This window comes from Lutra lutra, chromosome 14 (genome assembly GCF_902655055.1).
Source record: "Lutra lutra chromosome 14, mLutLut1.2, whole genome shotgun sequence".
Lineage (NCBI taxonomy): Eukaryota > Metazoa > Chordata > Mammalia > Carnivora > Mustelidae > Lutra > Lutra lutra.
In genome coordinates, this window is record NC_062291.1 from 30965865 (window position 1) to 30982653 (window position 16789).

General features: G+C 41.7%; 1 protein-coding gene across 1 annotated transcript in view; it reads right to left on the reverse strand.

The window, feature by feature from the left end:
* DNA2 (DNA replication helicase/nuclease 2) overlaps positions 1-11955 on the reverse strand; it is a 55467-nt gene extending 43512 nt beyond the window's left edge. The window contains exons 1-4 of the mRNA XM_047703202.1: positions 11804-11955; positions 9762-9944; positions 8501-8684; positions 4989-5134 (exon numbers count right to left, since the gene is read on the reverse strand). Of these exons, the coding sequence (XP_047559158.1) occupies positions 4989-5134; positions 8501-8684; positions 9762-9944; positions 11804-11874 (584 nt within the window). The 5' untranslated portion in view covers positions 11875-11955. The remainder of the gene's footprint in view (positions 1-4988; positions 5135-8500; positions 8685-9761; positions 9945-11803) is intronic.
* Between the last annotated feature and the right edge of the window lie 4834 nt (positions 11956-16789).

Genomic DNA, 16789 nt, shown 5'->3' on the forward strand with positions numbered 1-16789 from the left:
TTTCTCTCTCTCTGTCAAATAAATAAATAAAATCTTTAAAAAAAAAAAAATTTCCAAACCAGTCCATACTGGTTATTTAACATCTTCTGCATTTAAATTCTCCCTTTTTAATTTTAGCCAAGTCACATCAAAACAACATGTAACAGCCTGGTCTTTCCTGAAATTATTAAGATACTTAAGGTAGGATCTCCAAGCCTAGACTTTTATAGGTATTAACAAGAAGGTAAAGCACAGAAGATAAAAATCTGGGGCACCTGGAGGGCTAAGTGGGTTAAGCATCCAACTCTTGGGGCGCCTGGGTGGCTCAGTCATTAAGTGTCTGCCTTCGGCTCAGGTCATGATCCCAAGGTCTTGGGATCGAGCCCTGCATCGGGCTCCCTGCTCGGCGGGAAGCCTGCTTCTCCCTCTCCCACTCCCCCTGCTTATGTTCCCTCTCTCGCTGTGCCTTCTATCAAATGGATAAATAAAATCTTAAAAAAAAAAAAAAAAAAAGCATCCAACCCTTGATCCCAGCTCAGTCCTTGACCTCAGGGCTGTGAGTTTAAGCCCCATGCTGGGCTCCACACTGAAACCTGCATTTAAAAACAAACAAACAAAAAAAAAGTGACATCTAAATGTCTCAGTCGGTTAAGCAGCTGTCTTTGACTCAGGTCATGATTCCAGGGTCCTAGGATAGAGTCCCACATCAGGCTCCTTGCTAAGTGGGGAAGCTGCTTCTTCCTCTACGTCTGCCTGTAGCTTCCCTACTTGTGCTCGCTCTCTCTGACAAATAAATAAATCTTTAAAAATCTGTTCTAAGAGCTATAATAAGGTAGAAGGACCTATGAGAGGGTAGAAAAGAACTTTCAACCTGTTGTTTTAGGGTCTGGGAATTTTAAAAAATTTTTCTCTTGGGGTGCCTGGGTGGCTTAGTCAGTAAATGTCTGCCTTTGGCTCAGATCGTGATCCCAGAGTCCTGGGGTCCAACGGCATCTGGCTCCCTGCTCAGCAGGAAGCCTGCTTCTCCCTCTCCCACTCCTCCTGCTTGTGTTCCCTCTCTCGTTGCGTCTCGCTGTCAAATAAATAAACAAAATCTTTTTTTTTTTAAAGATTTTATTTATTTATTTGACAGAGATCACAAGTAGGCAGAGAGGCGGGCAGAGAGAGAGAGGAGGAAGCATGCTCCCTGCTGAGCAGAGAGCCTGACGCGGGGCTCGATCCCAGGACCCCGGGATCATGACCTGAACCGAAGGCAGAGGCTTTAACCCACTGAGCCACCCAGGTGCCCCTAAATAAACAAAATCTTAAAAAAAAAAAGTTTTCTCTTGATGGGACGGCTGACTGGCTTAATCAGTAGAGCATGTAACTCTTGATCTTCATGTGGTGAGTTTTCACCCCACACGTGGGGTAGAGTTTACTTTAAAAAAGGGGGGTCACTACAGCTTCCTGCTTGCACACTTTCTTAGACCCTTTAATCTGAAATAGCAGCTGCTGTGTTGTAGGAGAGACTCACATGGCAAGAAACTGAAGCCTCATGACAACAGCCATGACTGTTATCACCTTGGAAGCAGATCCTCCCTTCAAAAGACTGCAGTTCCAGGGGCGCCTGGGTGCTCGGTGGGTTAAAGCCTCTGCCTTCGGGGAACCTGGGTGGCTCAGTGGGTTAAGCCGCTGCCTTCAGCTCAGGTCATGATCTCAGGGTCCTGGGATCGAGTCCCGCATCGGGCTCTCTGCTCAGCAGGGAGCCTGCTTCCCTCTCTCTCTCTCTCTCTCTGACTGCCTCTCCATCTACTTGTGATCTCTCTCTCTGTCAAATAAATAAATAAATAATTTAAAAAAAAAAAAAAAAGCCTCTGCCTTCGGCTTAGGTCATGATCCCAGAGTCCTGGGTTCGAGCCCCGCATCAGGCTCTCTGCTCCGCGGGGAGCCTGCTTCCTCCCGTCTCTCTCTCTCTCTCTCTGCCTGCCTCTCTGCCTACCTGTGATCTCTGTCTGTTGAATAAATAAATAAAATCTTTAAAAAAAAAAAAAAAAAAAGGACTGCAACTCCAAACAGGAGACCCTGAGCCCGAGCCATCCAGCTAAGGCACCTCTGAAATCCTAACCTATAGAAACTATGAGATAATTGATTAGATACTTGTCATTTAAGCCACTATGGTTTTTTTTTTAAGCTACTAAGCTTTTTTGTTTGTTTTATTTGACAGAGAGAGAGAGCGCGAGAGCGCACAAGCAGGGGAAGTGGCAGGCAGGGAGAGGGAGAAGCAGGTTTCCCGCTGAGCAGAGAGCCAAAGGTGGGGCTCGATCCCAGGACCCTGAGATCACGACCTGAGAGGAAAGCAGATGCTTAACTGACCAAGCCACCCAGGAGCCCCTTAAGCTACTAAGTTTTGATGTGATTTGTTTCAAGGCAATGATCAATACAACACACAATAGGTATCACTGTGTGTTGATTTGTATGACAAAAAAAATTAAAACTCTGAAATGCCATAAACGAGTGTTGGCAAGAACGTGGGGAAAAAAGAACAAAAAACCCTTATGTACTATTGGTGAAAATGCAAACTGGTGCAGCCACAGTGGAAACAGTATGGAGGTTCCTCAAAAAAATTAAAAATATAACTACCCTTTGATCCTGAATCACACTACTGGGTATTTACCCAAAGAATTCAAAAACACTAATTCAAAAGGGTATATGCACCCCTATGCTTATAGCAGCATTTACAATAGACAAATTGTAGAAGCAGCCCAAGTGTCCATCAATAGATAAGTGGATAAAGATGGCAAGAGAGAGCACACACACACACACACACACACACACACACACACATACACACACACACAGGAATATTACTCAGCCATAAAAAAGAATGAAATCTTGCTTTTTACAACAACATGGATGGACCTAGAGAGTATAACACTAAGCGAAGGAAGTCAGAGAAAGACAAATACCATACAATTTCACTCATATGTGGAATTTAAGAAACAATCAAAAAAAAAAAAAACACAAAAAAACAAAAAAAAACAATAAAGGGAAAAAAAGGCCCTGACCCAAAAACAGACTCTTAACTGTAAAGAACAAACTGATGGTTACCAGAGAGGAGGTGGGTGGGAGAATGAGTGAAATAGATGAAGGAGATTAAGACTCCACTTATCTCAATGAGCACAGGGTGATGTGTGGAAGTGCTAAATCACTACATTGTACACCTGAACTAATATAACATTGTATGTTAACTATACTGGAAGTATAATTAAAAACTTAATAGGGGCGCCTGGGTGGCTCAGCGGGTTAAAGCCTCTGCCTTCGGCTCGGGTCATGATCTCAGGGTCCTAGGATCGAGCCCCACATCAGGTTCTCTGCTCAGTAGGGAGCCTGCTTCCCTTCCTCTCTCTGCCTGCCTCTCTGCCTGCCTGTGGTCTCTGTCTGTCAAATAAATAAAAATAAAATCTTAAAAAAAAAAAAAACTTAATAAAGAAAAAAAGATAAGTTACTTTATATATATATGACATTTCTATTTTAAAAAAGCAAAATATCTGTTTTACAGAAAAACCTTGACCAAGGCACAACCTCTCTGTGTTAGTGTTTCTTCATTTATAACAGATCATATAAGATGACTAAAAGCACTGAACACAGGACCTGACACACATCAGGGTTCTAAAATGTTTTTAGGATGGGGCGCCTGGGTGGCTCAGTTGTTTATGCATCTGCCTTCAGCTCAGGTCCTGATCTCCAGGTCCTGGGATTGAGTCCTGTACTGGGCTCCTGGCTCAGTGGGAAGTCTGCTTCTTCCTCTGCCTCTCCCCCCATTCCTGCTCTCTCCTCTTCTCACTGTCTTTCTCTCTCATATAAATAAATAAAATCTTCTTTAAAAAAAAAAAGAAAAGAAAGAGGGGCGCCTGGGTGGCTCAGTTGGTTAAGTGACTGTCTTCAGCCCAGGTCATGATCCTGGAGTCCCGGGATTGAGTCACACATCGGACTCCCTGCTCAGCAGGGAGTCTGCTTCTCCAGCTGACCTTTCCCCACTCATGCTCTCTCTCTCTCTCTCATTCTCTGTCTCTCAAATAAATAAATAAAAAGAAAAAAGAAAAACAAAAGAAAAAATTTTTAGGACAATAGATCATATGGCATTAGTAAATCAGTTGTATGGCATTCTGGAACACATTTTTTCCATATAAACAGGGAAAGAGGTTACCGAGTGACTCAGTGGATTAAGCCTCTGCCTTCTCCTCAGGTCATGATCCCGGGGTCCTGGGATCAAGGCCTACATGGGGCTCTCTGTTCAGCAGGGAGCCTGCTTCCCCCATCTCTCTGTCTTCCTCTCTGCCTACTTGTGATCTCTCTCTGTGTCAAATAAATAAATAAACAAACAAATAAATCTTTTTTAAAATAAATAAATAAACTGGGAAAGAGAATTACATCTGGGAAAAGGTTTACGTCAACTAGTCTGGAAATCAAAATTACCCCTAATAAAAATAATTCTGTGAAAAAACACGGTTTGCAATAAGAGTCACAAAGAAACAGAATATGCCAACCTCTCTGCATGTAGTCACTCATAAAATGTCAACAATTAGCCATTTGTGGGTTTACGTATATTCTCTCCACTGTCATAAAAATTTTGCAAAATAGGTATTACCGCCTTTTTCAAAATCTTTAGGTAACCTGTTCAAACCTAAAACTGGCAAAGCTAAAATTTAAAACTAGGTCCATCTGACTCCCAAACCCATACAATTTATAGTATGTCACATTTCTAGAAATAAAGCAAAATGTTTTTCACACTCTTGGAGAGCAGCTGGAGTCTATTGTGCACGTGTACAGATATTTTTAGCTCAAGAGTTTCTATTCTGCAATTTCAGAAGCTCTTCACAGAACTGCAGTGGGGTACTACAACCCTGAATTTGCATTCTAGTATTATTCTGATTTATATTTAATAGTCTAGTAACAAAATACCTTATGGATTCCAGGAGAGAATTCTCTATAATAAAATAGTATCTATAGCATATGTTGTAACTACTTACATTTCCTTGAGATGCCTTATTTCTTGAACAGTTTGAAAAGCAAATTCTTGTAGCTTTTCTGGGGCAAAGCTATTGCTTATTGCTTTTTGAAATACTTCATGAAGAACTGTACCAATCAGCATTTGGCGTGTGGCTGGATCAGAGCTCTATTTAAAAAAAAAAAAAAAAAAAAAAATCATACATTTTATTTCAAAACATATTAACAGACACGATCCCATATTATTACCTATCCTATTAAACCACCACAGCCAAAGTGCACAGGTGAGACAAAGGTCAAAATATTAAATAACTTTTTTCTAGGGGCACCTGGGTGGCTCAGTGGGTTAAGCTGCTGCCTACGGCTCAGGTCATGATCTCAGGGTCCTGGGATTGAGTCCCGCATCGGGCTCTCTGCTCAGCAGGGAGCCTGCTTCCTCCTCTCTCTCTGCCTGCCTCTCTGCCTGCTTGTGATCTCTGTCAAATAAATAAATAAAATCTTTAAAAAAAAAAATAAATAAAAATAACTTTTTTCTAGTGAGTAAAATTATAGATGACTTTCACTTTCTTTTCTTTTTTTTTTTAAGTTTTTTTCTTTTTTTAATTTATTCATTTGAGAGAGAAGAGAGTGCACAAGCAGGGGGAGAGGGAGAGGGAGAAGCAGACTCCCCATGAGCAGGGAGCCCAATGCAGGGCTGGATCTCAGGACCCTGAGATCATGACCTGAGCCAAAAGCAGACACTCAACTGACTGAGCCACCCAGGCACCCAACTTTTACTTTCTTCTATTCAGAATTACTTGAGTTTACAAGCATGTTCTTTTTTAATCAGTGATTTCCATTTTGAAAACATTAAAAATAAGCTATATGAAAAATTTCAATGTATTCTCAAATGCTTAACATATTATTTTCTAATTTCACTTTATAATCTACTCAAATAAAGCCCAATGCAGCCATAGATCATAAATTCATGTAAGTAAAAGATATTATCAAGCATAAACTTCAGGGCGCCTCGATGGCTCAGTCGTTAAGCGTCTGCCTTCAGGTTGGGTCATGATTCCCAGGTCCTGGGATTGAGCCCTGCATCAGGCTCTCTGCTCAGCAAGGAGCCTGCTTCTCCCTCTCACACTCCCCCTGCTTGTGTTCCCTCTCTCTCTGTGTCTCTCTCTGTCAAATAAATAAAATCTTAAAAAAAACAAACAAACATAAACTTCAAACTTACAACAAAGATTTTTGACAAGGGAACTTGTCAAAAATGTTCCCTCCACTCAAAAAGAAACAGTATTTTAAAAAAAGACACCATATTTCTCAATTAACTCTATTCTTAGCCTAGACCTTCCTCTTAAAGATACAATAAAGCCACCAAGACATGCTTCAGAAATCTTAAAAATTAATTAACAGAGGACTCCCTGTACTATTTATGCAAGTTCTTTGTGAGTCTTAAAGTACTTAAAATAAAAAGTTTTTAAAAATTAAAAAATATTCAGGGCTAACTTATAAAATGTAGTTAAAAGACAAGTTGATAGTTCCCCCTACCCACAAATGAAAATACAAAGCTGATTTTTTAAAACTACAATTAATTGACAACTAAGACTATTAGAAAATGTCTATTTAGGGATTCTTCCTTCTTTTTTTTTTTCTTTTTGCTCAGCTGTATTTTTGGATTTCTATATACATATAAATTGTATAATTTAAAAAATACCCTGAAAAGAAGAAATTCTTTAACAAATAAAACCCAGGTTCTTCAACAAATGGCACTGAAGCAAAGAGGGTAAGTATAAGGTAAAACTAATATAGATTAAAAGAAACTTAGGAGACGTACCAACCAAACATAATGCAAAAAAAATTTTTTGGAAGAACCTGGCTGGCTCAGTCAGAGAAGCATGCAAATCTTGATCTTGGGGTTGTAGTTTCAAGCTCCATGTTGGGATTAGAGACTACTTAAAAAAAATAAAATCTTGGGGTGCCTGGGTGGCTCAGTGGGTTAAGCCTCTGCCTTCCACTCAGGTCATGATCTCGGGGTTCTGGGATCAAGCCCCACATCAGGCCCTCCGCTCAGCAGGGAGCCTGCTTCCACACCTCCCCCTTTGCCTCTCTGCCTACTTGTGATCTCTGTCTGCCAAATAATAAATAAAATATTTTAAAAAATAAAACTAATTTAAAAATAATAAAAAATAAAATCTTAAGGGGTGCCTGGGTGGCTCAGTTGCTTAAGCATCTGACCCTTGGTATCTGCTCAGGTCATGCTCTCACAGTCATGTGATCAAGCCCTGCAAAGGGCCCTCTGCACTCAGTACAGAGTCTGCTTCAGACTGTCTCTCCCTCCCATGTGCTCTCTCTCTCTCTCTCAAATAAATAAAATCTTTAAAAATTAATAAAATAAATAAAATCTTAAAAAAGAAGAAGAAAAAGAAAAAGAAAAAGATCTTATTTGGATTCTGACTGATTCTAAGAAAACAACTGAATAAAAAGATATTTTCCTGGGGCGCCTGGGTGACTCAGTCAGTTAAGCGCCTGCCTTCAGCTCAGGTCATGCTCCCAGGCTCCTGGGATCAGTATGCATCAGGCTCCCTGTTCAGCAGGGATCCTGCTTCTCCCTCTCCCTCTGCCTGCCACTCCCCCTGCTTGTGTTCTCTCTCTCCCTCTGACAAAAATTTTAAAGCTTTTATTTATTATTTGAGAGAGAGAGAGCACAAGCAAGACAAAGAGTATGAGCAAGGGGGAGAGGCAGAGGGAGAGAGAAAGAGACTCCCCACCAAGCAGAGAGCCCAATTCAGAGCTCAATCCCAGACCTCAGTATCATGACCTGAACTGAAGGCAGACGCTTAATCCACTGAACCACCCAGGTCCCCCTAAAAAGATATTTTCAATAAAACACATCACAGGGGCGCCTGGGTAGCTCAGTCGGTTAAGCATCCGACTTTTGATTTCAGCTCAAATGATCTCAGGGTTGTAAGATGAAGTGTGTCTGGCTTGGCACTGAACACAGAGCCTGCCTGAGATTCTCCCTCCCTTTCCCCCCACCCCCCGAACCCCGCAAGCACTCCCCTTCTCTCTAAACAATAATAATAAAAATAAAAAATAATAAAAAGATATTACAGAAAATTGAGCATTATATTAATTTAAGGAATTATGATTCTTTATATTATGTATGATAAAGATATTATATTTATATTTTAAAGATCTTCAGCTTTCATTTACTTGCAAAATAATAGAATGTTTGGGAACAACAAAATGGATACGTGAGAGTTTACTTAAAAAAAAGAAAAAGTGTTATCAGGCGCCTGGCTGGCTCAGTCAGTTAAGCATCTGCCATTGGTTTAGTTCATGATCCCAGGGTCCTGGGACTGAGCCCATCAGGCTCCCTGCTCAGTGGGGAACCTGTTTCTCCCTCTCCGTCTGCGTGCTACTCCCCCTGCTTGTGTGCTCTCTTTCTCTCTGTCAAGTAAATAAATTTAAAAAAGAATTTTTTTTGAAAGTGTGAAAGTGCTCTGTAACTCTAATACCCGTAGAAACACCAGCTGTTAATATTATTCACCCTAAAAGTTTCACTCAGGACAGCTCTTCTCATACACCGAATACTACTGGCTATGCTTGTACCAGAAATCAACATGTCTGGATATAGAATCAAATATCCCAAATCTTCATCTATTATCCAAGTATCAGATAGGCAGTCTCCCTCCAAATGAATGATGTCCCCTGGCTCCAGTGGTACAGAGCACCTACAAATAAAGCATAGTATACATAGTTTAGATTCCTACATTTAAACATATTAAAGAAGCCTCAAAAAGTAAACGAATACTTTATCTAAAGGAACGGTATCTGTAAACTTTTGGGTCTTTCAAAAAAAATCTAACACTAGGATGTAGTCTTTTGAATCAACTCCTAGTCACTCTGCTCCTTTCTACCTTTGAAATATACCTGAGAATACTCAGGGGTCTTCCTGAAATACCAAAAAGGAAAACTGCTTAATGTTAGCATCATCTAACGCAAAAGCTACCAAATCTTTAATAGTGTTAATACATTGCTCCAATTATGGATTAGATTGTTTCAATAATTCTCTCATTCCTAAAACTTCTAGCGTACCTAGTTTCTGTAAGTCTTAAGGCATGAAGCCAAACCCAATGTGTTAAGCATAAAATATTTATCATTTTTATCTGGACAAAAAGCCTAAATAGACAAAATTAGACCTCCACTTTCTCTGCATTTCCTCTTCACCCCTCACAAACCATACTTTGCTTGAGTAGAGAAATCTAGGGTTTAAGAATGTTCTAATACTGGGGCGCCTGGGTGACTCAGTGGGTTAAGCCACTGCCTTCAGCTCAGGTCATGATCTCAGGGTCCTGGGATCGAGTCCCACATCGGGTTCTCTGCTCAGCAGGGAGCCTGCTTCCCTTCCTCTCTCTCTGCCTGCCTCTCTGCCTACTTGTGATCTCTCTCTGTCAAATAAATAAATAAAATCTTTAAAAAAAAAAAAAAGAATGTTCTAATACTGTAATTAATTTTGCTCTTAGTGAAAAGCTGCAATCTTAAGACAAAAAATACTGGGAAATTTTAGAAGTAGTCGCTTAATAAGGACTTTTGTAATAAACTTTCAAATGACAATAAAAACCAAGTTTCAGAATAAGGAGCTTGACATGCTGGGGTACCAAGCACAATTTCTACAAGAAATTATTCAGGTTCATATCTATTCCCTTTATTAACAATTAAATTATAGCAACATTCACACAAGTCAATGTGATGAGTTTTAAGATGGTCCCCTTAAGCCAGATCAGTGCTCAAAGTAACACGAAAATTACCAGTCATTCCTAAGGATACACAGTTCTTTATTTTCTAGTGACTGGGAAGCAGTAATGATTAGGTGTTTTTCATGGGTTCCTTCTTCATTCTGTACAATATTGACTGCTAACACCAGGTACCGGTTATCCATTCCTCCATTCAGAACCATTTTAGAAATGGAAGCTTCCACCTTCTTCTGAAATCTGAAACATATACAAACAAAACTACTATAATATGAAATAAGTCATCCAATTTCCTTTATCTACAAACCAACCTTCTCAATTTTCTAGGTTTGCTTCTTGTAGAAAGCTTATCACAATGATCATTAGCTAAATAGGTAAAAATTAAGAGACTAAGGGCATAGCAGAATTCCTATTAAAAAACTTCCCAGACATGGGGCGCCTGGGTGGCTCAGAGTGTTGAGCCTCTGCTTTCAGCTCAGGTCATGATCTCAGGGTCCTGGGATGGAGCCCTGTATAGGGCTCTCTGCTCAGCAGGGAGCCTGCTTCCCACCCCACCTCTGCCTGCCTCTGCCTACTTGTGATCTCTCTCTCAAAATAAATAAATAAACTTATTTATTTATTTATTGTTAAATAAATAAAAAAATTAAAAAAAATTTTTAAAAAACCTTCCCAGACGTAATGCCACTTAAAACATGCTTATGATATGGATTTTTTAAAATATTTTATTTATTTATTTGAAAGACAGAAATCACAAGTAGGCAGAGAGGCAGACAGAGAGAGAGGAGGAAGCAGGCTCCCCGCTGAGCAGAGAGCCGGCCGTGACTGCGCGGGGCTCGATCCCAGGACCCTGAGATCATGACCAGAGCTGAAGGCAGACGCTTAAGCCACTGAGCCACCCAGGTGCCTCTATGATATGGATTTTTTCCAAACACACTCTTAGTTCTTAGGAGGAGCTCTCTGGGACATCCATAATCACGAAAATCAAGGATAAATTGAAAAATATTAAATAACAAATTCCTACCACTGGTGCAAACCTTACCAAAGTACAAGCAAAAGGAAATGACTTGGACACTATCCTTTTTGTAAATGAAAGGGATAAATGTCAGGGAAAAGCATAGTGTGGGTGGTTTGCTGATGTCCTACTGTGAGCCACAGTATTACATTAACATCTGGGCCTACTTAGAAATCACTACTCCAAACTACTATTTCATGAAGAAAATCCTTCTATAAAATTTCAGTGAGAAACAACTAGCCCCTACCTCGCAGAGAAAAGCAAGCTTAATACCTGTCATGTTAGCTCATTCTTTCGCGAAGTAACTCACACATTTCTTATTTATAATGGGCAGGTCAACTTCACAACACTTTTATCCATTAATCCTTAAGCCGCCTGAAAACTGCAGAATTCTCTAATCGTTATAGAAAACACTAAGTCCCTCGATAGTCTTTCCAGTTTGACTGCAGTCTTTGTCAGTGACAGTACAACTGAGTCCAACGTCATTGCCTCTATAATTATAACACCCAACCCTCGGCTCTCTTACTCTGTAATCGCCTCATTCACCTACTTCAGGAGGCCTCAAGCCATGAATTTCCCGGGGTCAGCTGGGACGCCTTAAGGATTTCGCAAAGGATAATGCAGATCAAAACCCAAAATGCAAAGATCCGTCAACAATAATTAGTATCATTATTAATTGAAAATAATTCCACACCATGATTATGGGTGAGTTGTCCTGACTAGTCCAAGTTGAGGGTAGAGAGCTCTCCTAGAGCAAGTTTCCCCGACTTAAACATAGAGGAAAGCATCTACAGTTGCAACTTCCCTTTATGAGGGCGTTTAAGGTGCCTGGCACTCCCCGAATTCGGGTAAGTGATATCTAGAGAAAGAAATGAACCGTTAAGGGAGCCGTCTCTGGGCTCTGGCCCGAGCGTGGCCCCAAAGAGAACATTACGAAGCGGACCCCAGCTTTGCAAACTCGTCGGGAGCCCCGAGTGGGGTCCCCTAACCCCGAGCCCCGCTCCTCGGAAGCGCGGCTGCGGCCTCTCCCGCTCCTTCCTTTCAAATCTCCCGCCAGGCTCCTAGACCCTCCCTCCGCTCCGCTCACCGCTCAGCCGGCGGCTCAGCCTCTTCCCCGAGACTCTTCTTCAGCAGCTCCAGTTCTTCCAGCTGCGCCATGACAAGCGCGGAAAATGCAAACTGTCGCCAGGTAAAATCAGAAAAACCCAGCAGCTCCGAAGACAAAAAGAAGCGCGAGTTTGGGAGGCGCCGTGCGCATGCGCCTTCCCGCTGCGGCCCCAAGGGACCTGCGCGAAAGAGCCCCCCTCCCGGCCTGGCGTTTCCACGCGGATGCCCCCCACCCGGTGGCGGTAGTCTGAACAAAGTCTTTACTCCCTTGCTTTCGGCTTTCGTAGGCAAGGAGTCTCCTAATCTGGCCCAGACTAAGTGCTCCTGCTCTTTCTCTTAGACACGCCAATCCTTGCTCAACTCACACTCTTAAAATCAATTGCCCAAACCCAGCCCTCCCTTGTTAGCTTGCAGAATTTTCCAATTTGGGGGGAAACAACCTCCCCTCTTTTTTTTTTTTTTTTTTTTGAGAGAGAGCGGGGGGTTGGCGGTGGGGAGTGGGGGAAGAGGGCAGGGAGAAGCCGACTCCCGGCTGAGTAGGGAGCCCCAGGCAAGCTGGATCTCAGGAGCCTGGGATCTTGACCTGAGTGGAAGGCAGCCAGAGGCTTAACCAACTGGGCCACCCAGGTGCCCCTGCCTTTGTTGTTTTTGTTTTGTTTTTTAAAGATTTTATTTATTTATTTATTTATTTATTTGTTTGTTTGTTTGTTTGACAGAGATCACAAGTAGGCAGAGAGGCAGGCGGAGCGGGGGGAGGGGGGGGGGTAGAATTCTCCCTGCCTAGCAAAGAGCCCAATGCGGGGCTCCATTCATGGACCCTGAGATCATGACCTGAGCTGAAGGCAGAGGCTTAACCCACTGAGCCACCCAGGCGCCCCTGTTTTGTTTTAAAATTGATTTATTTTAGAAAGAGAAAGAGCGCACCCGGAGCATGAGCAGGGGGAAGAGCAGAGGGAGAGTAAGAGATATGGGAGCCCCAGGTGGGGCTGAACCTCAAGACCACCCAGGAGCCCCTCCTCGTGTGTGTGTGTGTGTGTGTGTGTGTGTGTGTGTGTGTGTGTGTGTGTGTGTGTGTGTGTGTAAAACTCATTGAGAAATTAGAAGCTGTCAGATAAGAACTTCCTCATCAAGCCACAACTAAATCTATAAAAGTACTAATATCTGTACTTGCCTTATAACCTATTTCCACTTTTTTCAACAGTAGACAAAGCCCATACCAGTGAACCACCCTACTTGTACTCCTTCTCAAGGGCATTGCTTCTTCAACTATGACATCATTGGGTTTAGATATTAGTTTAATTTTGAAGTTTTTAAGGGGCATTTGGGTGGCTCAGTCCGTTAAGCCTCTGCTTTAGGCTGGGTTCATGGTCCTGGGGTCCTGGGATGGAGCCCTGGATCAGGGCTCCTTGCTCAGCAGAGCTGCTTCTCCTCTCCCTCTGCCTGCCTCTCTGCCTACTTGTTCTCTCTCACTCTCTCTCAAATAAATAAAATCCTTTTTTAAAAAAATTTTAAAGGGTTTTATTTATTTATTTGTCAGAGAGAGTGTAAGTAGGGGGAACAGAAGACAGAGGGAAAAGCTGGCTCCCTGCTTCTCCCTGCAGAGGCTTAACCGACTGAGCCACCCAGGCTTCCCCCGCAAAAAAAAATCTTCAAAAAAATAATATACTAGGGAATATTTCTGAATGAAATGTGTAAAAAATAATAAAATAATCACCTCATAAAGCTATCATCCAATTTTATTTTATCACAGTTTTTTAAGATTTTGGGGCACTTCGGTGGCTCAGTCGATTAAGAGTCTGCTTTCAGCTCAAGTCATGATCCTGGAGTCCCGGAATCAGGCCCTAAAACGGGCTCCCTGCTCACCAGGGATTCTGCTTCTCCCTCTGCCCTTCACCCCGCTCATGCTCTCTCTCTGGCTCTTGCTCTCTCTCGAGTAAATAAATAAAATCTTCTAAAAGTAATAATAATTTTTAGAAGACTTTATTTTTGTAATTATTTTTTTCTCATACCCTCCAATGTCCACTATCCAGCCACCCCATGCCTCCCAACACCTTCCCCAGAAGATTTTATTTTTAGAGTAATCTCTAAACTCAGCATGAGTCTCAAACTCATAACTCCAATGTCAAGATTCACATGCTTGTCTGACTGAGCCAGACAGGTGCCCCCATCATCCAATTTTATTTATTTATTATTATTTTTAAAGATTTTTATTAATTGACAGAGAGAGAGAGAGAGAGAGCGCACAAGCAGGGGGAGCAGCAGACAGTGGGAGAAGCAGGTTCCCCGCTGAGCAAGGAGCTTGATATGGGACTTGATCCCAGGACCCTGGGATTATGACCCAAGCTCAAGGCAGATGCTTAACCAACTGAGCCACCCATGTATCCCCCATCATCCAATTTTAAAATAATCTTTATCAAAAGTTATCTTTTGGAGCAGGCGCCTGGGTGACTCAGGCAGTTGAGTGACCAACTCTTGATTTTGGCTCACATCATGATCTCAGGGTCCTGGGACCCAGCGCTCAGGGAAGAAGAGTCTGCCTTTCTCCTTCTCCCCCTCCCCAGCTTGCGCAGGTGCTCACACTCTCTCTAAAACAAGTAAATCTTAAAAAAAAAGAAAAAGACTTTAAAAAAAAGTTGTTTAAGGATGCCTGGGTGGCTCAGCCCTTAAGCCTCTACCTTCAGCTCAGGTCATGATCCCAGGGTCCTGGAATTCAGAAACAAATTGGACTCCTTGCTCATCTGGTAGCTTGCTTCTCCCTCTGTCTGCTGCTCCCCCTGCTTGAACTCTGTCTGTCTCTCTCTCTGACAATAAAAAAAAAAAAAAAAAAAAATCTTTTAAAAAATAAGTAAACAGGGGCGCCTGCATGGCTCAGTGGGTTAAAGCCTCTGCCTTCGGCTCAGGTCATGATCCCAGAGTCCTGGGATCAAGCCCCGTATCGGGCTCTCTGCTCAGCAGAGAGCCTGCTTCCTCCTCCTTCTCTGCCTACCTCTCTGCCTACTTGTGATCCCTGTCAAATAAATAAATAAAATCTTTTAAATGAATAAATAAACAAAAAGTTGTCTTTTACATTTATGTGAATTCATACAAAAATTATGAGAAACTTCTTGAAAAAAATGGAAAAAGCTCGCCTGAAATAGATACAGATTTTCTATCTGTGATGCCACATTCAGCTGGTTTTCCTCCAGCCTCACAGGCCCTCCTCAGTCTCCTTTACTATCTCTTCATTTTCTGCCCAATCTCTAAACACTGAAAATTCTCAGAGGTCAGTTCTGGACAAATTTCTCTATCGACCAGCTCCCTAGGTTATTTCATCTATGCTCATGGCTTTAAATACCATCTCTATCCTGCCAATTCTCAAATTCATATGTATCGACTGGGCTTTTCCTCTGAATTAAAAAATCCAACTATATACTTGATAGCTACACTTTGAAATATTTAGGGGTGGAGGGGAAGTCTTTCATTATAACGTGGCCAAAATCGAATTTTTAATTTTCTCGACAGACCTATTATTCTTCCCAGTAATAGCACTATCTACCCAGAATATAAGGCCAGAAATCCAGAAGTTCTCCTGATTGCCTTCTGTTACCACCCACATTCAATCCCTAGGCAGACCCATAGATTCAGCCTTTAAAACTTTCTTAAATCTCTTCATGCCTTTCTGTCTCCAAGGTCACTACCCAATCATTATCTCTATCCTAAAAAACTTCAGCACACTCTTAAATGTGTTTCCACACTTGTCTCTCTGCAATTCAGTCCCTTTTCCCAATATTTAAAAAAAAAATTTTAAATTTAGTGTTTTATATGTAAAGATTTAAAGTTTACATTTTAAAAATGCACAGATCTTAGGTGTACCAGTTGATGAATTTTGACAAATGAGTTTAATTCAAACCCCTACTAAACAAAGAATGTGTTATCATCACTCTAGAAAGTTCTCTCATGCCCTTTTTCAAGCAATTCCTACATCCATCCCTGCTAGAGAGGTAACCACTAGTCTGTTTTTGTTCTTTGTTTTCCACTAGAGATTAGATCTGTCTACTCTAGAACTCCACATAAATGGAATCATATGATACACACTATTTTCTATCTGGCACATTTAGTCATTTCTATACCTTTCAATATAATATGTCTGTTCAAATCCTTTAACTATTTTTTTTTATTGCATTGTTCTTGGGGTGCCTAGCTAGCTCACTCAGTAGAGCATGGGACTCTTGATCTCATGGTTGTGAGTTCAAGTCTCATGTTGGGTAGAGAGATTACTTGAAAATAAAATCTTTTTTAAAAGTTAAAATAGGGGTGCCTGGGTGGTTGAGTCATTAAGCCTCTGCCTTCAGCCCAGGTCATGATACCAGGGTGCTGGGATCCAGCCCCACACCAGGTTCCCTGCTCAGCTGGAAGCCTGCTTCTCCCTTTCCAACTCCCCCTGCTTGTGTTCCCTCTTTCACGGTCTCTCTCTCTCTCTCCGTCAAATACATAAATAAATAAAATCTTTTTTAAAAAATCAAAAAGTTAAAATAAAATTGCATTGTCCTTTTATTATTAAGTTACAGAGATTCTTTATATTCTAGATACAAGACTTATGTTGGATAAGTTTGCAAGGATTTTCTCCCAGTCTGTGGCATTCTTATTCATCAATTTTTTTAAAGATTTTATTTTTTTTTTAAGATTTTATTTATTTGTCAGAGAGAGAGGAGAGCGAGCGAGCACAGGCAGACAGAATGGCAGGCAGAGGCAGAGGGAGAAGCAGGCTCCCCGCCAAGCAAGGAGCCCGATGTGGGACTCGATCCCAGGACGCTGGGATCATGACCTGAGCCGAAGGCAGCCGCCCAACCAACTGAGCCACCCAGGCGTCCCAAAGATTTTATTTTTAAGTAATCTCTACACCCAATGTGGGGCTCAAACTTACAACCCCCAGATTAGGAGTCACATGCTTTTCTGACTGAGCCAGCCAAGCACTCCACTTATTCAT